This window comes from Mesoplodon mirus, assembly GCF_964341445.2.
Source record: "Mesoplodon mirus genome assembly, chromosome: 7".
NCBI classification, from domain to species: Eukaryota; Metazoa; Chordata; class Mammalia; order Artiodactyla; family Ziphiidae; genus Mesoplodon; species Mesoplodon mirus.
The window spans coordinates 45,027,804-45,053,370 of record NC_138983.1 but is presented as its reverse complement, the minus strand read 5'-3'; the positions used below and the strand labels follow the sequence as shown (position 1 = coordinate 45,053,370).

The following is a 25,567-nucleotide window of genomic DNA, read 5'->3' as shown; positions in this document are numbered from 1 at the left end:
AGAGAGAAAGAGGCTCAATATCACCATTTAAAAATTAGTTGATCAACCAACATACAATGAACATCTAATGAGATACATTTTCACGATGATGGAAGAAAACAGAGGAAGAGGTATTTATAACTGTAATTAACTCAATAATCTGGTACCACTTTTATCCAGGGCAACTTAATATTTTCTAATAAAATGGTAAATGTCTATAATGTTTGACTTGTCAAGTCTAAGAATTTATTCTATAGGAAACTTCACTTAATGCAACCAGAGAGAGGACAGACAGAAGAATTACAATCCTGCAGCCTGCAGAATGAAAACCACAATCACAGAAAGATAGACAAAATGAAAAGGCAGAGGACTATGTCCCAGATGAAGGAACAAGATAAAACCCCAGAAAAACAATTCAGAATAATGATAGTGAAGATGATCCAGGACCTCAGAAAAAGAATGAAGGCAAAGATCGAGAAGATGCAAGAAATGATTAACAAAGACCTAGAAGAATTAAAGAGCAAACAAACAGACATGAACAATAAAATAACTGAAATGAAAAACACATTAGAAGCAATCAACAGCAGAATAACTGAGGCAGAAGGATAAGTGACCTGGAAGACAGAATGGTGGAAATCACTGCTACAGAACAGAATAAAGAAAAAAGAATGAAAAGAAATGAAGACAGCCTAAGAGACCGCTGGGACAACATTAAACGCACCAACATTCACATTATAGGAGTCCCAGAAGGAGAGAAAGAGAAAGGACCCGAGAAAATATTTGAAGAGATTATAGTAAAAAACTTCCTTAACATGGGAAAGGAAATAGGCACCCAAGTCCAGGAAGCACAGAGAGTTCCAGGCAGGATAAACCCAAGCAGAAACACGCCGAGACACATAATAATCAAACTGACATAATTAAAGACAAAGAAAAATTATTAAAAGCAACAAGGGAAAAATGACAACATACAAGGGAACTCCCATAAGGTTAACAGCTGATTTCTCAGCATAAACTCTGCAAGCCAGAAGGGAGTGGCACAACATATTTAAAGTGATAGAAGGGAAGAACCTACAACCAATACTCTACCTAGCAATGATCTCATTCAGATTCAATGGAGAAATCAAAAGCTTTACAAACAAGCAAAAGCTAAGAGAATTCAGCACCACCAAACCAGCTCTACAACAAATGATAAAGGAACTTCTCTAAGTGGGAAACACAAGAGAAGAAAATGACCTACAAAAACAAACCCAAAACAATTAAGAAAATGGTAATATATATATCGATATATAATATATATCGATAATTACCTTAAATGTGAATGGATTAAATTCTCCAGCCTAAAGACACAGACTGGCTGAATGGATACAAAAACAAGACCCATATATATGCTGTCTACAAGACACCCACTTCAGACCTAAGGACACATACACACTGAAACTGAGGGAATGGAAAAAGATATTCCGTGCAAATGGAAATCAAAAGAAAGCTGCAGTAGCAATACTCACAGCAGATAAAATAGACTTTAAAATAAAGAATGTTACAAGAGACAAGGAAGGGCACTACATAATGATCAAGGGATCAATCCAAGAAGAAGATATAACAATTATAAATATATATGCACCCAACAAAGAAGCACCTCACTACATAAGGCAACTGCTAACAGCTCTAAAAGAGGAAATCAACAGTAACATAATAATAGCGCAGAATTTTAACACCTCACTTACACCAATGGACAGATCATCCAGACAGAAAGTTAATAAGGAAACACAAGCTTTCAATGACACAACAGACCAGACAGAACTGATTGATATTTATAGGACAGTCCATCCAAAAACAGCAGATCACACTTTCTTCTCAAGGGCACACAGAACATTCTCCAGGACAGATCACATCTTGGGTCACAAATCAAGCCTCAGTAAATTTAAGAAAATTGAAATCGTATCAAGCTTCTTTTCTGACCACAATGCTATGAGATTAGAAATAAATTACAGGAAAAAAAACGTAAAAAACACAAACACATGGAGGCTAAACAATACATTACTAAATAACCAAGAGATCACTGAAGAAATCAAAGAGGAAATCAAAAAATACCTAGAGACAAATGACAATGAAAACACGATGATCCAAAACCTATGGGATGCAGCAGAAGCAGTTATAAGAGGGAAGTTTATAGCAATACAATCCTACCTCAAGAAACAAGAGAACTATCAAATAAACAATCTAACCTTACACCTAAAGGAACCAGAGAAAGAACAAACAAAGCCCAAAGTTAGTAGAAGGAAAGAAATCATAAAGATCAGAGCAGAAATAAATGAAATAGAAACAAAGAAAACAATAGCAAAGATCAATAAAACTAAAATCTGGTTCTTTGAGAAGATAAACAAAATTCATAAACCTTTAGCCAGACCCATCAAGAAAAAGAGGGAGAGGACTCAAATCAATAAAATTGGAAATGAAAAAGGAGAAGTTACCACAGACACCACAGAAATACAAAGCATCCTAAGAGACTACTACAAGCAACTCTATGCCAGTAAAATGGACAACCTGGAAGAAATGGACAAATTCTTAGAAAGGTATAACCTTCTAAGACTGAACCAGGAAGAAACAGAAAATATGAACTGACCAATCACAAGTAATGAAATTGAAACTGTGATTTAAAAATCTTCCAACAGGGCTTCCCTGGTGGCTCAGTCGTTGAGAGTCCACCTGCCGATGCAGGGGACGCAGGTTCGTGCCCCGGTCCGGGAAGATCCCACATGCCATGGAGCAGCTGGGCCCGTGAGCCATAGCCACTGAGCCTGTGCATCCGGAGCCTGTGCTCCGCAATGGGAGAGGCCACAACAGTGAGAGGCCTGTGTACTGCAAAAAAAAAAAAAAAAAAAAAAAAATCTTCCAACAAACAAAAGTCCAGGACCAGATGCCTTCACAGGTGAATTCTTTCAAACATTTAGAGAAGAGCTAACACCCATCCTTGTCAAACTCTTCCAAAAAACTGCAGAGGAAGGAACACTTCCAAACTCAATTCTATGAGACCATCATCACCCTGATACCAAAACCAGGGAAAGATACTACAAAAAAAGAAAATTACAGACCAATATCACTGATGAATATAGATGCAAAAACCCTCAGCAAAATACTAGCAAACAGAATCCAACAATACATTAAAAGGATCATAAACCATGATCAAGTGGGATTTATCCCAGGGATGAAAGGATTTGGATACTGTAAAACTCTTAGAGTAAAACATATGCGGAACACTCTCTGACAATAACTGCAGCAATATCTTTTTTTTTTTTTTTCTTTTTGCGGTATGCGGGCCTCTCACTGTTGTGGCCTCTCCCGTTGCGGAGCACAGGCTCCGGATGCGCAGGCCCAGCGGCCATGGCTCACGGGCCCAGCCGCTCCGCGGCATATGGGATCCTCCCAGACCGGGGCACGAACCCGTATCCCCTGCATCGGCAGGCGGACTCTCAACCACTGCGCCACCAGGGAGGCCCAGCAATATCTTTTTTAATCCACCTCCTTGAGTAACAGAAATAACAACAAAAATCGACAATACTTAAAAGCTTTTTCACAACAAAGGAAACCATAAACAAAACAGAAAGACAACCAACAGAATCGGATAAAAATGTTTGCAAATGAAGCAACCAACAAGGGATTAATCTCCAAAATATACAAACAGCTCATGCAACTCTACGTCAGAAAAACAAACAACCCAAGCGAAAAATGCGCAGGAGATCAAACCAGACATTTCTCCAAAGAAGATATACAGATGGCCAAGAGGCACATGAAAAGCTGCTCAACATCACTAATTATTAGAGAAATGCAAATCAAAACTACGAGGCATCACCTCACACTTGTTAGAATGGGCATCATCAGAAAATCTACAAACAAATGCTAGAGAGGGTGTGGAGAAAAAGGAACCCTCCTGCCTGTTGGTGGGAATGTAAATTGATACAGCCACTATGGAGAACAGTATGGACGTTCCTTAAAAAACAAAAAACAGAACCACCATATGACCCAGCAATCCCACTACTGAGCATATAGCCAGAGAAAACCATAATTAAAAAAGACACATGGGGCTTCCCTGGTGGCGCAGTGGTTGAGAGTCCGCATGCCAATGCAGGGGACACGGGTTCGTGCCCCGGTCTGGGAGGATCCTACATGCCGCGGAGCGGCTGGGCCCGTGAACCATGGCCGCTGAGCCTGCGCATCCGGAGCCTGTGCTCCGCAACGGGAGAGGCCACAACAGTGAGAGGCCCATGTACTGCAAAAAAAAAAAAGACACATGCACCCCAGTGTTCATTGTAGCACTATTTACAATAGCCAAGTCATGGAAGCAACCTAAATGTCCATCAACAGACGAATGGATAAAGAAGATGTGGTATATATGTACAATGGAATATTACTTGGCCATAAAAAGGAACGAAATTGGATCATTTGTAGAGACGTGGATGGACCTAGAGACTGTCACACAGAGTGAAGTAAGTCAGAAAGAGAAAAACAAATATCGTATGTTAACGCAGGTATGTGGAATCTAGAAAAATTGTACAGATGAACCGGTTTGCAAGGCAGAAATAGAGACACAGAAGTAGAAAACAAACATATGGACACCAAGGGAGGAAAGCAGCTGGGGGTGGGGGAGGGTGGGATGAATTGGGAGATTGGGATTGACATATATACACTAATATGTATAAAATAGATAACTAACAAGAGCCTGCTGTATAGCACAGGGAACTCCACTTTGCTGTAGAGTAGAAACTAACACAACATTGTGAAATGACTATATTCTAATGAAAAAAAACAAAAACAAACAAACAAACAAAAAAACTGCCCAGTCATATGGTTTGGCCCTCTTTAGGCAGAAGAATGGATCTTCTCCAGGGATCTCTGATCAGATCCCTGGAAGCTAATTTATAACAAAGCCCAAAGCTAATGGCTCCCTGGGGCCACAGCAGCATCCACATCCAAGGTGTCAAGATGAGGAGTGGGCCTTTGGTAAATCATAGAACTACTATGCTGATTAATCCTTCTGCCCAGTTTTCTTGTTGAAAGCCCTGCCATACATTCTGATGCTGTGTAAAGGTTCCTATTCCACATGTCCATTCCTAGGGAGTAAGCCCAAATCTAGTTTGTTATTCCCCCTTGTTCTCTAAAACAGTAATACTTGTATATACATCTAACATATAATTAAATGTTACTAACAAAAGAAAAAATGCAACCATATGTAAAAGAATGGTCAATGTGTTACTTTTGTAAGATAAAAAAAATGGGAATAAATCAAATGTACATCTAGAACATAATTCTAAAGTCATTCAAAAGAATGAGATGGGGATTTCCCTGGTGGCACAGTGGTTAAGAATCCACCTGCCAATGCAGGGGACACGGGTTTGAGCCCCAGTTCGGGAAAATCCCACATGCCACAGAGCAACTAAGCCCGTACACCACAACTACTGAGCCTGTGCTCTAGAGCCCGCAAGCCACAACTACTGAAGCCAATGTGGCCTAGAGCTTGTGCTCCTCAACAAGAGAAGCCACCGCGGTGAGAAGCCCCGCACCGCAACGAAGAGTAGCCCCCACTCGCTGCAACTAGAGAAAGCCCGTGTGCAGCAATGAAGACCCAATGCAGCCAAAATAAATAATTTTTTAAAAAAAAGAAGAATGTGATGGATCTATGTGTACTATGTGTACAGACATTGAAAATACTTAAAATATATATTAGGGGAGGGAAGCAGTCTTCAAATAATGTGATTATGTAATTTTCTGTGTCCCTTCATACATGTATTTACACACAGAAAACTGATTAGATACACCAAAATATTGTTTCTTTAAGTCAGAATGCTATGTTGCCTGAAATTTTGTAATAGTTTATTACTTTTGTAAACATAAAAATTCGTTACCCTAGTAAATAAAACTTTACTACTTACTACACAAACCCTCTCCAAAACTGAAACAGTCTACTCAGGTTTTTGCCATCGTATAATAAATTTCACGCCTTCATCTTATATTCTTATGTTCTATATTTTTCTTTCTTATTTATACTGATATATATGTGTATGTGTAGGTATCTGGGTATTTTATACACCCAGATACATACACATGTTGTGCTATTCTTGATTCCATTCAATCATAGGTCCTCTTTGATTCACTTTCCTTTTCCTTAGCATTAAATAAGAGTAATTTCCTTTAAATCAGTACTAATTACATTGTGTATAATCAAGGGCTGTTCTCATCCAAGTAATAAAAATTTGCTCTACTAAATATAAAAATGCAGCAACACTCCTCAATCGCGAAACTGGCCTTTCAGCTTAGAAAAAAAGTTACAATTTAAAAAATATATTAATCTGGGACTTCCCTGGTGGCACAGTGGTTAAGACTCCATGCTCCCAAAGCCAGGGGTCCAGGTTCGATGCCTCATCAGGGAACTAGATTCCACGTGCATGTCACAACTAACAGTTCACATGCCACAACAAAGGAGACCGTGTGCCACAACTAAGGAGCCAGTGAGCCGCAACTAAGGAACCCGTGAGCAGCAACTAAGATACAGTGCAACCAAATAAATATTATATATATATATATATATATATATATATATATATATATATATGATGTGAAATCTACAAATATCTTGATCAGTTTTAACTGAACATGCTTTACAGGAAGTATTAATATAAACCCAGCTGGAAAGTGGTTTACTGGACAGAATACTGAGGGTTAAGAATCAGACCTCTAATATGACCTCCTCTATCATAATCACCTGCAAAGTACCTAAATATATGAAACAAAAAATCTGTGGAATTCAGTTTTGGTAGGTTCCAAACTCATCACCTCCCAACTAATTTGAAACAGTGACACAGAAACATTTAAATTCAGCTTTAAAACTTCTTGAATAACTGAGAGGTTACTTTACATTTGTATTAAATTTTCCATTTCCGTCTAGTAATTTAACATGTCAAGAGAACAATTTAAAGGAACATATTAATTGCGTAGATCTTTGGGATCTTTAAAGAGCAGGGAAATTCAGAAACTCAGAGTATTTCCGCAGAAGCCAGATTCCCCTCAGGGCAGGCTTCCATAGTTACAAGGGTCATTGATGCCCCTTAAGAATGTCTTCTTTCCTGGGCTTCCCTGGTGGCGCAGTGGTTGAGAGTCCGCCTGCCGATGCAGGGGACACGGGTTCGTGCCCCGGTCCAGGAAGATCCCACATGCGCGGAGCGGCTAGGCCCATGAGCCATGGCCACTGAGCCTCAGCGTCCAGAGCCTGTGCTCCACAACGGGAGAGGCCACAACAGTGAGAGGCCCACGTACCGCAAAAAAAAAAAAAAAAGAATGTCTTCTTTCCTGAGGACTCATTATATATCCTAAAAAAAAGCCTGTACACCAGACTTTTTATCAGGTATAGAAGCACTGATTCTATCATTCATGAGATTAGTTCTTATGACAAGAAGACTGTGATTTAGGGCATAGCAAGAAATAAATTCAACCTAAGCGTTCAAGATTAAAAAGAACCTTAAATACAAAACAGCAATGAAAGAAATTACACGAGATAAACAGAAAGACATCCATCCTGTATTTATGGATTAGAAACAATGTGTTAAGACACTTAACACTTCCCAATTTGATCTACAGATTAAATGCAATCTTTATCAAAATCCAGCTACCATTTCTGCAAAAATTGATAAGCTAATCCTAAAATTCATACGAAAATGCAAGAGATACAGAATCGCAAAACAATCTTGAAAATTAAGAAGAGAGCCAGAGAACTCACACTTCTTAATTTCAAAACTTACTACCAAGCAACATTCTTTAAGACAAGTGTGGTACTGGCATGAGGACAGACATAGATCAACAGAATAGAATTGAGAGCCCAGAAATTAGCCTTTACATTTATGATCAATACATTTTCATCAAGACCATTCAATGGGAAAAGAAAAGACTTCAACAAATGGTGCTGGGATAACAGAATATCCACATACAAAAGAATGAAGGTACACCCATACCTCACACCACATACAAAAATTAATTCAAAATGGATCAAAACCTAAATGTAAGAGCTAAAACTACAAAACAGAAAAAATGTAGGAGTATATCTTTGTGATCTTGGATTAAGCAATGCTTTCTTAGACATGATGCCAAAAGTACAAGCAACCAAAGAAAAATAAATAAATAAAATTGGAATCCATCAAAATTAAAAACTTACGTTTTTCAAAGAATACCATTAAGAAAGTGAAGACAAGCCATGGGAGGTGAGAAAATATTTGCAAATTATATATATGATAAGGAACTGATGTCCAGAATATATTAAAAAACTCTTGCAATTCAGCAGTAAAAGGACAACCCAATTAAAAAACAAGCAAAGGACTTGAACAGACATTTTTCCATAGAAGATATACAAATGGCCAATAAGCACATAAAAAGACACTCAACATTATTAGCCATCAGGAAAATGCAAACCAAAACACGATACATCACTTCACACCCACTAGGACGGTTATAATCAAAGACAGACAATAACAAGCACTGACAAGAACGTGGAGACATTGGAACCTGTATACATTGCTGGTGGGAATGTAAAGTGGTTCAACTACTTTGAAAAACAGTTTGCTACCTAAGGAGGCAAAAGACCTGTACTCCAAAACCTATAGGACACTGATGAAAGAAACTGAAGATGATGCAAACAGATGTAAAGATATACTGTGTTCTTGGATTGGAAGAATCAATATTCTTAAAATGACCTTATTAACCAAAGCAATCTGTGGATTCACTGCAATCCCTATCAAATTACCAATGGCATTTTTCACAGAATTAGAACAAAAAATTTTAAAATTTGCATGGCAACACAAAAGATCCCAAATAGCCAAAACAATTTTGAGAAAGAAGAATGGAGCTGGAGGAATCATGCTCCCTGACTTCAGACTATAAAACAAAGCTACAGTAATCAAAACAGTATGGTACCAGCACAAAAAGAGACACACAGATCAATGGAACAGGATAGAAAGCCCAGAAATAAACCCATGCACTTATGGTCAATTAATTAATCTATGACAAAGGATGCAAGAAGATACAATGGAGAAAAGACAATCTCTTCAGTAAGTGATGCTGGGAAAACTGGACAGCTACATGGAAAGAAAGAAATTAGAACATTCTCTAACACCGTATACAAAAATAAACTCAAAATGGATTAATCACCTAAATGTAAGACCAGATACTATAAAAACTCCTAGAAGAAAACTCAGGCAGAACACTCTTTGACATAAATTGTAGCAATATTTTTTTGGATCCATCTCCTAGAGTAACAGAGATAAGAACAAAAATAAACAAATGGACCTAATTAAATTTAAAAGCTTTTGCACAGAAAAGGAAACCATAAACAAAAAAAAAGACAACCTATGGACTGGAAGAAATTATTTGCAAACAATGCTACCAACAGTGGATTAATTTCCAAAGTACACAAACAGTTCATACAGCTTAACATCAAAAAAAGAAAACTCAATTGGGACTTCCCTGGTGGCGCAGTGGTTAAAAGCTGCCTGCCAATGCAGGGGACACGGCTTTGTCCCCTGGTCCTGGGAAGATCCCACATGCACGGAGCAACTAAGCCCATGCACCACAACTACTGAGCCTGCAAGCCCTAGAGCCCGCACACCACAACTACTGAGCCCACGCACAGCAACTACAGAAGCCCGCATGCTCGAGGGCTTGCGTGCAGCAACTACTGAAGCCCATGTGCTTAGAGCCCATGCTCCACAACAAGAGAAGCCACCTCAATGAGAAGCCCACACACCACAACGAATAGTCCCCACTCGCCGCAACTAGAGAAAGCCCTTGTGCAGCAACAAAGACCCAATGTAGCCAAAAATAAATTAGTTAAATTTTAAAAATAAAATACAAAAATGGGCAGAATTAAAAAAAAAAATTTTTTAAGGGCAAAAGACCTAAATAGACAATTCTCCAAAGAAGACATACAGATGGCCAAGAGGCACATGAAAAGATGCTCAATATCACTCATTATTAGAGAAATGCAAATCAAAACTACAACGAGGTATCACCTTACACCAGTCAAAATGCCCATCATTAAAGTCTACAAACAATAAATTCTGGAGAGGGTGTGGAGAAAAAGGAACCCTCCTACACTGCTGGTGGGAATATAAACTGGAGCAGCCACTATGGAGAATAGTATGGAGGTTCCTTAAAAAATGATCCAGCAATCCTATCCTGGGCATATATTCAGACAAAACTCTAATTCAAAAAGATACATGAACCCCAATGTTCACAGCAGCACTATGTACAATAGCTAAGACATGGAAGCAACCTAAGTGTCCATCAAGGACAGATGAATGTATAAAGATGTGGTATGTATATATATATGGTGCCTCTATATGATAGAATATTATTTGGGCATAAAAAGGAATGAAGTACTGATGCATGCTACAACAAAGATGCTATAACTTGAATACATTATGCTGAATGAAAGAAGTCAGACACAAAAGGCCACATATTGTACGATTCCACTTATACGAAATGTTCAGAACAGACAAATCCATAGAGATATAAAGTAGATTTGTCGTTGCCAGGGTCTAGAGGAAGAAGAAAATGGGAAGCAATGAAATGTTTTGGGATTAGACAGCAGTGATACTGCACAACTTTGTAAATATACAAAAAACCACTTAATTGTACACTTCAAAAGGGTGAATTTTATGTTGTATGAATTGTCTCAATAAAGCTGTTATAAAATTGAAAAGAACTTTGAAAATCCTAGTGCAAAAAGTATCTGATATACTTCTTCAGAGAAAAATGAAGTTCACCTTTTAAAACTGGCCTGAAATTCAATAATTCATAATCAATAATGCCTATGATTTATATTTTAAAATATTCAAATACATCAGATGTCAAAAAAAAAAGCAAGCTTAACTCACCCTCTTTTCACTTTTGTGAAATCAAATGCAACTTGTCTGTATGAAACTGCTTTTTCATTTAGATATCTACTATACCGCCTAATAAAGGTAGACATATCATATCCTGTAAGAAAAGAAACAGAAAAGGGTTTCATAAATTATTAAAATCCCAATTAGCTTAGAAAACTAACTCATTTCATCCAATGGCCATATTGTCTTGTTATCCCACCTTCAATTTAGTGATGTAAATTAAGTGACATTAAAATCTCTAATACTTAACATTTTTAAAGTCAGTTATGTCATATGTGGCTTAGAAAAATCTTCCCCCTTAGAATTTCACTAAAATAATAATTCTGTTTTATTTCTGACCAATATTCCTATCTTTTAGTTATCATGAATTGAAAAGCCTGTTTTCTTATACTACCTGATAAACTCATAACTCAAATTTAACGTCCTATGGAACCACAACCCCATTCCTTAAATCATTAATCAATTTAATAATTTTCATACTTACCAATCTTTAGTTGCACATGACTTAGAACAATTATAACTTATGTGTACCAACCTTATAAGTAGTAGAGAAAATTACTGCATAGTACAATGAAAGAAATGGCAATATGCAAGTTTAAGGCCCAACAAAAAACAATTATGTGGGGCCTCCCTGGTGGCGCAGTGGTTGAGAGTCTGCCTGCCGATGCAGGGGATGCGGGTTCGTGCCCCGGTCTGGGAGGATCCCATATGCCGCGGAGCGGCTGGGCCCGTGAGCCATGGCCGCTGGGCCTGCGCGTCCGGAGCCTGTGCTCCGCAACGGGAGAGGCCACAACAGTGAGAGGCCCGCATACCGCAAAAAGAAAAAAAAAAATAAAAAATAAAAAAAAACAATTATGTGAATGTTTTCAACTAAACTTTCAAAATGAATACCTAAATCATTCTAAGATTTTGTTTCATCACAATCATGAGATTTGAAAACTTCAGCACCATAAAATCTAATCAATATTATTAAAAAAAAAAAAAAAACTTGTGTTTTAGCTATTGCCTGGCTCAGTGAGGTCTACAAATTTTTGCTTCTCATTGTAAAAGCAGGTCCATTCTATCATTCTATTTTAGGTCATCTTCATCTAACACGTTCAACTTTAGTTGTTGATGGTCTCTGCTACTTTAAAAAGATAATACCAAAACAAGCAAAAAAAAAAGAAAGAAAGAAAAGTGACTGGATTTAATGTAATCACCAATTCATTTATTCAGCAAATATTTCTTGAGTGGCTACTAACTTGCCACTGGAGAAAAATCAGTAAATAGAAAAAAAAATCACTGCCCTCAGATATTCTCATAGCTACTAGTGCATTTCATAAGGTGTTACATACTCACATTCTTCAGCTCTTTAGTTAATATTGTTCCCTGTAATCCACACTACTCCATCCTCACTAATGGGAGAAATCTCGCTTATCCTTCAAGGCTCAATCTCTGAAACTTTCCCTGAACTCTTTGTGCTCCCATATTATTCTTACTCCAAGTACAGCTCAAAGCTACTAGATGTACACAGTGTCTATCTCACTCACCAGACTGGAAGTTTATATTATATACACCCAGTATATATTTAAGAAAACATATCAGACTCCACCCAACAAAATACATCAGCAATCAAAACTACAAAAACACCCCTGAATTATATACTTTTAATTACCATTTCAGTCTTACCTTCATAATCTCTTTAGAATATGAGCTTTAAATAAAAGGCCCAAAAACTGTTCTCTACATAAAAGGAATGAAAGCCTTAAAACCTTATCACTAGAAGTGCTTAATTTCCATCTTAAGAAAGTAGAAAATCAGTAGCTAATAAGACACAAAAAACCCACTTGGACATATGCATATTTTCTGCTCTAGAGTAGTGGTTTGAATATTGCTTTCCACAGACTCTCATAGTTCAAATGAACTGAATAAGGGGGAAACCAGAAATAAAAAGATGAGCAGGCAGAGTTTTCTCCATGTTCCGGAAAACATAGCAGCTCCAGTTTCATCTGTTATATATATCTAGCTTATATTTAAGATTTTATTTGAGGGCTTCCCTGGTGGCGCAGTGGTTGAGAGTCCGCCTGCTGATGCAGGGGACACGGGTTTGTGCCCCGGTCTGGGAAGATTCCACATGCTGCGGAGCGGCTGGGCTCGTGAGCCATGGCCGCTGAGCCTGCGCTCCGCAACGGGAGAGGCCATGGCAGTGAAAGACCCGCGTACCGCAAAAAAAAAAAAAAAAAAAAAGATTTTATTTGAAAAAGGGATTCCATTGCTTCATTTTTTTCCCCCTTAACTATTTAAGGCATTATATCTCTCATTAAAGTAAAATCAATCTTATAACACTTGGTCCTATGTATAGATTACTGACCTTCCAGAATCTCTGGAAGACTGGGTATTCAATTCATTCTAATTAATACTTCCATCTGCCAAAAGTAAATAAGTATTGAACTGGACAGTTCCTAAACACAAACACAGTTAGTCACTAAATTCCATTGATTTTTATTGCCACAAAAGCCACAATTCAAGCCCTCATTAACTCTCTACCAGATGACCAAAATAATGACCAGAGCAGTCTCAAGGTCTTTAAGACTTTATCTACTCGAATCCAGCCTGCACTGTGCTATGGTGCTTTCTTTATAACACACACTCCCTCTATCCTCCTCCCTCAACTCAAAAAAGTTTGATGGTTTCTCGCTGCATTACAAAATCCCAACTATATCAAAATCTTCTGTGCATGATTTTGGCCCCAAACAGCTTCTTGAGGGCTATCTGTCACTACATGTTCTCTAATACCTCAACCTACATTCTATTCACATTCATTTGCTCTATAAATGTTAAACACCCCATGCTCTTTCTCTTTCACATCCACGTCCATCTGTGTACCTTTGCTTAAGCCAACTCATGTTCTCGCCCATCTTTCAAAGCGCAGCACACATCTCACAGATCTCTAAAGATACTTCCCAGTTGAACCTTATTGCTGAGTATCCCTTTAGTATGTCTTAGTATGGTCTTAGTATGTCCTTTATGAGGCTCTTCCTAGAGTTAACATTCTATAATGCTAACAGCCTAGTTCTGGAACTAAGTATAACAGATCCCATTAAGACAGAATGTACATGGAGGGTGAGAATACCAGATTACAGCAATTTCAACTTACTGAATTAAAAGTAAAATAAATAACAGGTAAGTATCAATGAACAATTCATCTGAATAACACATTATGCTTACCTTTGCTACTAAAATGTATGATATTCCCAACTACATTTCTTGGAATAAAGCATAAAATAATAAGAACAACAACAATGAAAGCAGATACTTACATAGTGTTTCCTATTTGCCAGGCATCACTCTAGGCACTTTACATGTATAACTAGGTTAAGCCTCATGATAATCCTACAGGGTGGGTGCTATCATTATTCCTGATTTTACAGATGCAGAGAGGTGGAGTAACTTGCTCAAGTTTATGCAGTTGGTAAGTGTTACAGATGGGATTTGAATGCAGTCCGTCCAGTTCCAGAACCCATGCTCTCAAACTGCTACCTTATGCTACTTTTCAAAAAGCTCTGGGTGTCAAGTAGTGAAGTCCATCTTTATCTTCACATGAAAATACAGTTTTTCCTTCCCTACAACCCTCACTAAAACATGAGGTTCCTCCATAGCACATGTTCTAAAGGAAAGAGTTCAACTCTGCAGTAATCCTCAAATGGGGTCACTCTTGATTTTCTATAATGAATAAGTTGTTTTTACCTTGCAATCCACTTTTATCCAAAAAATTGCTTAAGTTAAACAATGTGTTTCTTGAAGCCAAATACTGAATAAAACGCTGGGGAAAAAAACAAACAAATAATTATGTCAAATAGTACTGCCATCTAAGAAACTCTAATTTGAGAATTAGGGGAGAAACTGGTGGTTAACACATTCCATTAATCTTATCTAGTTTAAATTTATCATCCTCAATCCTCCTAAAAACATAAAATATATTTTTCACTAGCATGCAGGAATTTATTAAAGTCTAATGCCCACAGCTATGATATTAAAATAAAAGGAAACAGGCACTTTTAAACTACAAGCAGTAATTTTTGGCTTTACTATAGCATATTATGGCTATAGTTTATCATACTCAGATGGTGCCTTTATTTTACACAGATACCTGGTGACTCAACAATTTTTATGACTTTTTTTAAAAAAACAAAATACCTGTAATCATACTGGAGTATAATATTACAGACATCCTCTTACCCACTGTCCAGATTAAACACATTACCATAATCACTTCAGACCCCTTACAGAATCAAATTACAGAGTATTGAAGACACATGCCTTCAAAACCATTCCCTTCCTTCCCTCCCTCTTCAGAGGCAATGGCTTTTCTGAAGTAGGTTTACATCATTCCCACAAATGTTTTTACAATTTTACTACATATATAAGTATCTATAAACTGTACATAATTTTGTTTTCTATTTTAAATTTACAGAAATACCATACTGTACTTATTCTTTTCCAATGTGATTTTTAACAACTTCGTCCCAAGAATTATTAATACATGTACATCTAGTTCATTCATTTTAAACAATGTTTGAGCATTTAAATGAACTACTATATCATTATGTATCCATTTCTATATGGATATTTAAATTCTTTGCAATTTCACCATTATTAACAATGTTTCACTGACATCTTTGAACTGGTCTCCCACCTGCAAACATACAAGAGTTTCTCATGATATATACTTAGGGTTGAATTGTTGGGTCAGTATGCGTATGAAAGTACATTTTCTCAAAATACTGTCAAAACCCTCTCTAAAGTGCTTACCACAGAACACTACCTTAGCTTCCCTTTACATACAACCTCTAAAATAGCTAAAGAAACTCCTTTCGATTTCCTTTAAAAGGATTACTTTTTTGTGAATGTACGCAGAGGATTATTATCAATTTTATGCACATCATCACTTCTCTGACTCAATCTTGTTCATCAGAGATCACTCCAAACAAACCAGGATTTTGAAAAACAATTTGTAAATCGAAGACTCCTGTTTCATCATTTATCCTAAAATAACCTGTTTCAAAAAGGTGTTGAAATATCCTAAGAAAATATTACACTCTATGATTTTTTATAAGTTTTGATCATTCTTTTTTGTGGGGGCCTGTCCTGTGCATTATGAGATGTTTAGCATGCCAGTAGCCTCTCTACCTACTACATGCCAGTAGCATCCCCTCCAGTTATGAGCAATGGTCCCTTGGGGATGAAAATCACTCTCCGCCCTTGCCCTATTTGAGAACCACTGTTCTATGTAATTTCCAACACCATAGCATAGTGAAATCCTATGTATACTCTCTTACAGACTAATAACACCTGCCAATGCAAAAACCTGAGGGCTGTACAAACTAGCACCAAAAAAAGAGCGGAGCATTGGATTTCTCTTAGCTGCTGACGGGAAACTAGAGTTTATCTGAAAACCACTACTGAAATGCTACCTTTCTCTTTCTATCAGTCAACTGTAAGGAATGACAGTCAACTTTCTGGGTTTTTTGCCTTTATAAAGTTTTTGCTTCTGGTATTATCACCTTATTTACCTCTGAAAGTCACCACTGACAGTGTGCCTCTTTATCCAGTATTGTAGTTAGTTATATTTGTGGCTTTTTCTTTTTAAAGAATAAATTATATATATTTTTTAAAAGGTAAAAAATACATACAAGCCTGAAATTCTTCTGAATAAATGATCACGATCTTAGACAAACACATTCCTGATGAAAATAGAAACTAATATCCTAGTTAAGATCAAAACGTTTCGAGTTACACGGAGGTTAGTATATCCAAATTTTTCTATTGACTCTATATACTGCTTATAATGAATGAGAAAGCAACTGAGTAACATATGTCCTAAAAATGGTCACGTCTGTTACCTAAGTAATCATATTTCAGGTAACGCCTCTGGAACTAATTTTTAAAACTTAAGAACTAGAAATAAAATCATTCAATGTGGTACTGTAACAGTGAATAATCAGAAAACTAAATTTCCAGGAAAGAGAAGAATTAAGAAAATGATGGACCATATGAGCAATTATGTAGTCATTAAAGATGATAAACAGAAAGAACACAGAACATGGAGATGCTTCTTATGATGTGATATGTAAAAAAGTTAAATATAATATTTTATATAGATTATGATTATAGCTATAAAAAATACTTTGGACAGGACCAGAAAGGAACACCAAAACATGCAAACAGATCTGTTGCAATGTAAGAGTTATGGGTAAATTTCTGCTTTAATTATGAACTCTAATGATGTTCTCTTTGGTATCTGTCAAAGATAACAGCAGAGTCTCATGACTGCAAAACCCAAAAAAATGAGTAAAGTGATGGATGTCAGAAAGTCATGTTTATAAATCTGACACCAATGAATAAAGTCCCTCCCCATCTCTATGGGAGCTATCTCCCAGCAACCAGTGGTCTGCATTTTTCTAAGGCACATACCAAGGTACTAGATTTATCTAGTTCCATTCAAATTTTCTTTTAACACAATTTAAAATATTCCTTTTGACAGAATTTTACAAGTAAGTATGCTACGCTGGGAAAATCACCTAAGGTAAGAACTCAAAAATTAGCTATCATGGAAAACAAGATGATTCTCTCCAAACAATAAATTGAAAAAGCTTATGCATCTTATTTGTTACCCTATTTTGGGAAACAAAGGCTTTAGACACAACTCTTTGCTGAAGAAGGCATTCTTCAGTCAGTCTCCTCAGCAAAATGCCATCTTAGTCCTTAATATCACAGCCTTGAACTAGGCAAAGAGCGTCTATAGACAACTACATCAGATCAGACAGAAATCTGATTGGGCTATGATAAAAAAGCAAATGAAAATAGACGAACATACAATCTATACACAAAGGCCTGCAAAAAATCAGTGATGCTTATAGAACCCATCTCTAGGCATTAATCTTTGCTTCTTGATCCCATTACTGAAAGTGCCCTGTGCTCTGACCCATTTTCTGCTTTCTGACTTAAAGGCCATCTTTCCTCAAAGTGTAGGGTCTACAGTTATATTTCTGTATAAGCACCTTGCCCTTTTTACCTATATTATTCAGTTGCTATAGCCATTTCTGTAGTGTCAGTGAGAGAAACTAGCTGAATCAGTCAACTCCCCAGTATACTTCTTAACTAAAAATACTGCTTACCTCATTTCCATACACCATTAAATGATGAGTTGTAATGAGAGATTTGAAGACCACCACCCAACTACTGTTAGTAGTTCTTTCAAATAAACTGTCTGCCAACTGCGGGATGTTCACATTCATCTCATTTGTGCACTGAATTAAGTCTGCAATAAAAAAAAAGATTAATTTACTCTGGCTTTCATTTATTTTTAATGCTAGATCTGCATACTAATAGGGTAAAGATCTAAAAAGAGTGGAGCAACAATGGACAGTTTGCAGAAGTTGTTAAAAATTTCTCAAGAGAACAATTGAGACAGTACTTCTACCTGAGAAGTAAACAGGGCATTGATTAATATCACACAATTGATCAATAATACCAGAAAGTAAATCAAACTCCTTTCACCCTTAAGTATTTTTATCTCAAAAGGAACTGTTTCAAGGCCTTGAGTAACACTTTCAGTTCTCTTACTACTCATAAACCTTCAGAGTTTCAATACTAATATTATTCATCCCCTACATTTAAAAAAAAACTTTAAAAATTCATACATATGGAAGCATAAGCAAGCTGAGGTTCAAACACTTTATTAATATCCCCCCCTAGAATGCTGTGTTTGCACTAATAGAAAGAGCAGGTATGTGGTCTGTGAGTGGATAGGATTCTCAGTTTGTTTATATAAAATAATTCTCATTCTTTTCTCCCTTCAGTTCTACTGAGTTAACTCAGTTTTCACTTGATATCAACTAGCTAACACTGACAAACAAAACTGAAAATGAACTGAAAGTTTCTCAATGCAATAAATTTCCAAAGAAGTGATCCAGGAATTCTACTCGATTATTACTCTGAACAGTTAAAACAATGTAAGTTCTAATTTTGTATTTTAAAATATAAATAATTGGAAAGCATTACCATAAAATCATCTAATACACAATTGTTTTAGCACCAAAACTGAAAAAAAAGTTAATATACCTCAGAGTTTCACCTCCAATCTGCTTCAGAGATATTACTGGCAAATTCAATGAAGAAAATACAAAATATGGTCCAATTTAGAGACTTAATGAAGAGGAAGACCAAGAAATGAGTTGTTTTATTTTTAAAGTATGCATAAAACAAAGTGTATAAATACCTCAGTTATAACTACCATAAAGGGGAAAAAATTAGTTATCTGTGACTCATCAGCAGTTTTGTCCACTTTTAACCTTTAGTACCTAATGATTAAATATGAATTCAAGTGACCTAACTTGGCCGTGATTGCTAGTAAGAAACATCAATGTTAACTATGACCGTTTATCTGCTTATAATCTTTCAAAAATGTTTGTTCTAATAGGTCTAATTACTATACAAAGTAACATTTGATAAGCAAATGCATTTTAGATAAGCAGTTACCCTGGCCCACAATGCCTGAAGAACAAAGCACAAAACAGTCACACAGAATGCCCATGGAACAGGAGAACACAAGGTTTTCACAATTGAGACTACCTGCAACAAAAATTAAATAGTACATTCAACTTGGTTTGTATGGCTCAGCTTCTGATATTTTACTTCTGGTATTTTATAATTTGACCTCTGCCTTCTCTGAAACTTCTTGAATAGTACTTTATACCTGTCCTATGGTACTGAATATACTGTACTTGCCTTATTCCCAAAGACAAATTTTCTGTCTCTCTCAAAATATAATTTACTGGGGGCAAGGCCTATCCATGTCTTGCTCATTCTGAATCCTTTAAAACTTCAAGCACAGTGGTCAAGTTCTGAACTTTATAAGAAGTTATACTTCTAGCTTCCTTTTTTCCCATGGATTTATCCTTATATATTTTTCTATATCCTTCTAGAAACTATCTTGATAAGCTATTCAGTTCTTAAATATAATAGTTACTTTCTCACAATGACATCAAGTCATTTTACTCCTCAGAATCTTATTTTAGTTTCCAAAATTGAACCTGTCACAAAATTTCTTGTCGCAATACTTGCCCAAAGGTGCTCCTACCTGTGTGTGTGTGTTTATAAACACTCCCTAGAGCCAATCAGTAACCAAGTCTCTTAAACCTCTAGCAATCCCACCTTCTCCTCTCCAACCCGTTATCACTGCCAAAGCCAGAGTTCAGATCCTATTTTTCCTTAACTAGAGGTCACCACTTCCTAGAGCATTCAGAAATTGGGGAGAGTGATTACCATGCTCTCTGAGGAGTTTTACTGGCACTTAATGTCAAGGATGAGGGAGACTGTCATGCAATGCACAATTAACACTCCACAATTAAAAATTACCCCACCCAAAACTGTCCCCACTGAGAAAATACTGGACTGACTGGTCTCTTCACTTCTAACGATACCTAATTTGGGGTCTTACCCACGCCACACTTCCAAACATTCTCTAAACTGGCCATAAACTGACCTATAACACAACACTGACTGTCACTGCCTAACCTCAATGATGTCCCAACTGCTTACAGGATTGGCATACATTTCATCTTTGTCCATATCCTCCTTCTTGAACCTTAGCTTCCAACACAGAACCACCTTCCAGTGTTCTGTAATGTACCTTGCTGTTACACAACCAAATCCTTCCATTCTTGCTCATTCTTCAAAATGAATGATGTCTTTTCCTTTGTGAAATCTTCTCCTCCACAGACTAAGGTACCCGCCAAACAGACACTAAAGCTGGTACATAATTCTACATTTTAATTATTTACTTCCACATCATTCTCTTCTTCTAGAATGAGAGATTTTAAAAGTAACCTGCAAACACTTTTGTTAGTAATTTCCATACTCTTATTAATCAGGGAGGGAAGTAAACTGCTAGATTAGTCAGATAGAGCCTGATCCTAAATGAAGCCAAAAGTATAGATTGCAGTTTCAACAACTACAGTATTTTATATATTAGAATATATATATTCTATCTATGCTATATTCCCTTTGTGATCAGCTCTCCTCTCTGCAGCACTTTGCTTCAGTTACACTAATGTCTCCTTTGCAATGCCTCCCACGAGTCAAGTACCCTTACCTCAGGAGCTCAGTACTTCTGTTCCTTCTGCCTAGAATACTCTTCTCCCAGATATCCACACTTCTCTTACTCCCTGGCTTTATTACTATAGATCTTTGCTCAAATGTCATCCATCAGAAGAACATCTCTCAATATTTATAAAAAGTAATAAAGCCTTAAGGGCTCTCCTCTACCTCCATACCCTCACTATACCCGCTTACTCTGCTTTATTTCTCTCCAAAGCACTTATCATCACCTAACTCATTTTAATTTGTTTAATGTCTTTCTCTCCCAATTAAAGTATAAGTTCCATGTAGGTAGGGCTCTATTATGTTCTGTGCTGTATCCCCAAAGGCCGAGAATAGTGCAACACATACAGTGGTCACCCATACTTTTTGAATAAATACACTTATTTTAGTATGCAGGAGGACAGTCGTAACAGGACCATCCAAAATGGTATTTTTTACGTAGACTAAACCAACGATCCACAACTCTCTGCACAACCTGCTGTTCCCAAAAAGTTGAAAAACAAACCTGAGCCCATCGCATGTAAAAATTTTCAATTTCAAGTTAAAGGGGATCTAACAATTAATGGTTTATCGTAATGCTATGAAAACTATATAGTATGCTTTAGAAATGACCACATAAAAACTGAAGGAAAACTCCAGAAGCTAAAATGTAACACTTCACATATAACAGGAGAAATGAGATAAGAGTTCATGCATGAATTCAGAGTAGACCAAAAGCAAAACCAAAGATATACAAACATTACTGGGAGAAAAAATACTGCACGGGTTATACAAACTCCGCAGAACACACTTCCCCATAGTACTTTAACTCAACCAGTCATTTTCTCCAGGGGTAATTTTTCCTCTGAACAATGTTTCTACTATAGTAGTAACCTGAAAATGCTTTTAAGTCTGAGCTCCAACAACTCAGGAAGGAAAATGTTTTCCCCACCTCTGACTAACCAAAAGCAAACTGTTTCAAACAAAAGTCAAGCATATCATAGGAATCTTGATAGCTACTGCTTTTTTCATTCTCAATCCAGATTTCACTTCTTAAAAAGCACAAACTTGGTATTAAACTTCCTTTACCAATCAAAAGGCCTCCAAAGTAGAAACTCATATTTTCTTTTAGCTATTTACCTTACAAATATTAAAAACTGTAAAACCTTCTTTAATATTACATTAGTAACAAATTCTAAACTCTACACTCAAAAAGCAACTACTATATGGCATATAGATTCTCTGCTTTAGGTAGGTGAGAATTCATGAGGATTTCCAGTATTTAAGGGCAGGGAGAAAATAGGCCCACTATGGAAATGAAGAGCATTCTTCCATACAGAGACAGCAGAAGGAACCAATCCCTACTATATTAAAAAAATGTTCTCACTTTTATTATTTAATATGCCTCTCCAACAAACAAGGTCTGGGGTAGATAAAATAAATGTTAATTGTATTAACACAGGTTAGGTGCTTACCCATAGGTAAGGTCACAGGAGCTCACTACTAAATATAACAGATTTATTAACAGAATTAAATTTTTGTAAAAGATAAGGGTGCTTGGAAACATATACGAAGTGAATACCCAACCAGCCAATTTAATGCAAGTTCTAAATTTCTAGCTAACTAAAAACAAAAAACAGAAAGAAAAGTAGTGAAATGCAAAAAAAAAAAAATTTTGTATTCAAGGGAAAATGTTCAGCAAAGTACAAAAACTCGGAAGTAACTAGTTACCAGATGGTTTCATTAATCTTACAGCCGTATTTGTACAACAGGCCACACATCTGTATAGACCTCCCCAGGCAAGTTCACCAACTTTAGAAACTTACAGGACTTGGGGCTGACTTCCACAGCAAGTCAGGCAACCCAGCCAGTGGCATGCACCATTAGCAGAATGTAGAGGCCTCAAGTTCCCATCTAAACAGGCACTCTCTAGGCTATATCAAAACTATGCTGACACCCAAGTAGATTTTCTAATAAATGAGCTTGCCTAAAACTCGTCTTTAAAATAAAAAAAATTTATATATATATATATATATATATATATATATAATCATTTAGCCACATATCATCGTCTCTTTCAAAAGGGTCACTTTGAAAGATACTCTTTTTGCAAATGCTTTCATAATTGATTTTAGTAACACAAGACTGACTTTGTCAACCATCCAGAAAACTGGAGACACACTCAGTTTGGAAGGCAAATTAAGTGGTTCATCAAATGTTCCTTCACTGATCAGATCTCTGAAATTTTCCCTGGGTAGGAGTACAAATAAAAAGGAGAAATATTCACCAAATATCCAGTAACTAGAGGATAAAGAAAACAGTTTCTGAACTTTTGCTATAAAGTATTGGCACAATTTTTTTCACTTAGCAAAAGTGTGAAAGTATTTAGAAAACATGCAAGCTGAAATCAGACCTCAGCCAAAAGATGTCTGGGAAACAAAATGAACAGTCTTATACCTTACTCCATTCAATTTTTTGTGTAAGGGGTCACAAAACACGGTCCAAATTAAGATGTAACTGTTACAATTTTATCTTTAATGTTTGTGGGATCCTCTGTGAGAAACATGTTGCACTTTAACATAACTTCCATTAGAATTCACTCAAAAATACAGTCTTCACAGACTGATTTATACCTTAAGAAATAAATCTAACTAACATTTTAGTTGGATGTTAAAATTAAAACTAGGGAAAGACTCACAAAATATAGAGTGCTCAGTACAAGTAATAAGGATTGAATTAATTTGAAAAGAGGAGAGAAAGGAGCATTCAAAGTACTAAAAAGAAATGACAAAGGTATCTAAAAGGCTTTGATAAAAGTACTATGACGCTAGGATACCTAAGTCACAATGTGAGTGGACACGTCCAATAATGGAGCAATAGTTCATTAAATGGCAGCAGTCTGACAGTGAAATACTATGAGGCCAACAAATACATGGCAAGAAAAGCTGAGTGGGGAAAACGCTCACAGTATATTATATCAAAACGACATTAAAGGGACTTCCCTGGTGGCACAGAGGTTAAGAATCCGCCTGCCAATGCGGGGGACATGGGTTCGAGCCCTGGCCCAGGAAGATCCCAAATGCCGCAGATCAACTAAGCCTGCGTGCCACAACTATTGACGACCCTAAGCCTGCGTGCCACAACTATTGACGACCCCGCGCCTAGAGCCTGTGCTCTGCAACAAGAGAAGCCACCGCAAGGAGAAGCCCGCACACTGCAACAAAGAGTAGCCCCAACTTGCCACAACTAGAGAAAGCCCGTGCACAGTAACAAAGACCCAACGCAGCCAAAAATAAATAAATAAATAGATTAAAAAAAACAACAACACACACGTTAAAGAACAATGCAGAGTAAGCTTTCATTTTTTAAAATCATAGATATACTATATTTTCTGATATATAGTGTATTTGCCCAAATATGGGATGATGCAAAAAGAATTGAACTTTCAAAATTACTCAGCAATTGTTATATATGAACATGTACTTAAAACCAATATGTAAGAGAACTATATCACTGTTATTTCCATAATTTCACAAATTTCAGTAAGCACCTCTCATGTCACACAGCAAACACCAATCCTGTACTGTAATTCATTCCAGACCCTTTGGAGCATATTATGATCAATGGTTGAAAGGACAGCACTGACATGTTCCTTTATTTCCTCAAGGATGTGAGGAAGAGGTGGTACAAGAGTTGCATGGTATAACAGCTGGAAATTCGGCAGCCACTCTTGCAGAGGTAAGGCCAATATTTTGAATACAAGCTCAATCTCTCACCATGGTAGCTAAGTCTTGAGGAATCTCCAGAACCCATAAAGAAAGTAAGGCAAACTCCCATCTTACTAAAAAGAAACAAGTTGCAGCTGTAGGAAAAATCAATCTGTTAGCACAACTAGATATGCTATTTCTGTCACCGTGTTTTCTGCAAAATGAATGGACTAAGGATTCACACGTGAAAACTAAGAAATGTAAAGATAACTCTACAATTTGATAATCATATATTAGTATAGTTATATTAATAGTATGATAGTATAGTTATTTTTAACCCGGTTATTGAGCAGTAAGTTTTTCTTTAACTGTTTTTTTTAATCGCCATGTAAAAGGAGAGGTGTTTTACCCCTTAGAAACTATTCAACAGAAAAGCTGCTATAAATCGTCACAAATTCTCTCATTACGTGGTTTTCTGTTTATTTTAAACAAAGTTTTTTTGAAGAAGATATTAACCTGAAAACACCTCCATCAGTGCTAATTTCAGGTGCTTATGGAGGCCACCAAAAGAAATCAATTTTTTTAGAAAGAGGAATTAAAAACAACAGATTTAGGAAGTGTTCGGTGCCTTCAGAACACTTTAAAAACCAATAGAAGATAAAGGACTGACCTCCTTTACATCTGTAGCAGAAGAAAGAAGTAGAACTAAAAAGGGAATTCCTAAGAGAAGAATTCAGATGGAACTAGGTAAACAAAGCCAACCCTAAGGTACTCTACATTAATATTTCACTGAAATTTAGCTCTTATGTCACAGATTAACACAAGCCAAGTTTG

General features: G+C 36.6%; 1 protein-coding gene across 13 annotated transcripts in view; it reads right to left on the bottom strand.

The window, feature by feature from the left end:
* PICALM (phosphatidylinositol binding clathrin assembly protein) overlaps window positions 1-25,567 on the bottom strand; it is a 102,334-nt gene that overhangs the window by 57,531 nt on the left and 19,236 nt on the right. For 12 of the 13 annotated variants that reach the window (XM_082627109.1, XM_082627108.1, XM_082627106.1 and 9 more), the window contains exons 2-4: window positions 18,062-18,204; window positions 14,631-14,706; window positions 10,896-10,998 (exon numbers count right to left, since the gene is read on the bottom strand). The exons of the other annotated variant lie outside the window; for it this stretch is intronic. In XM_082627109.1, coding sequence (XP_082483235.1) covers window positions 10,896-10,998; window positions 14,631-14,706; window positions 18,062-18,204 — 322 coding nt within the window. The remainder of the gene's footprint in view (window positions 1-10,895; window positions 10,999-14,630; window positions 14,707-18,061; window positions 18,205-25,567) is intronic. 13 annotated transcript variants of the gene reach the window in all.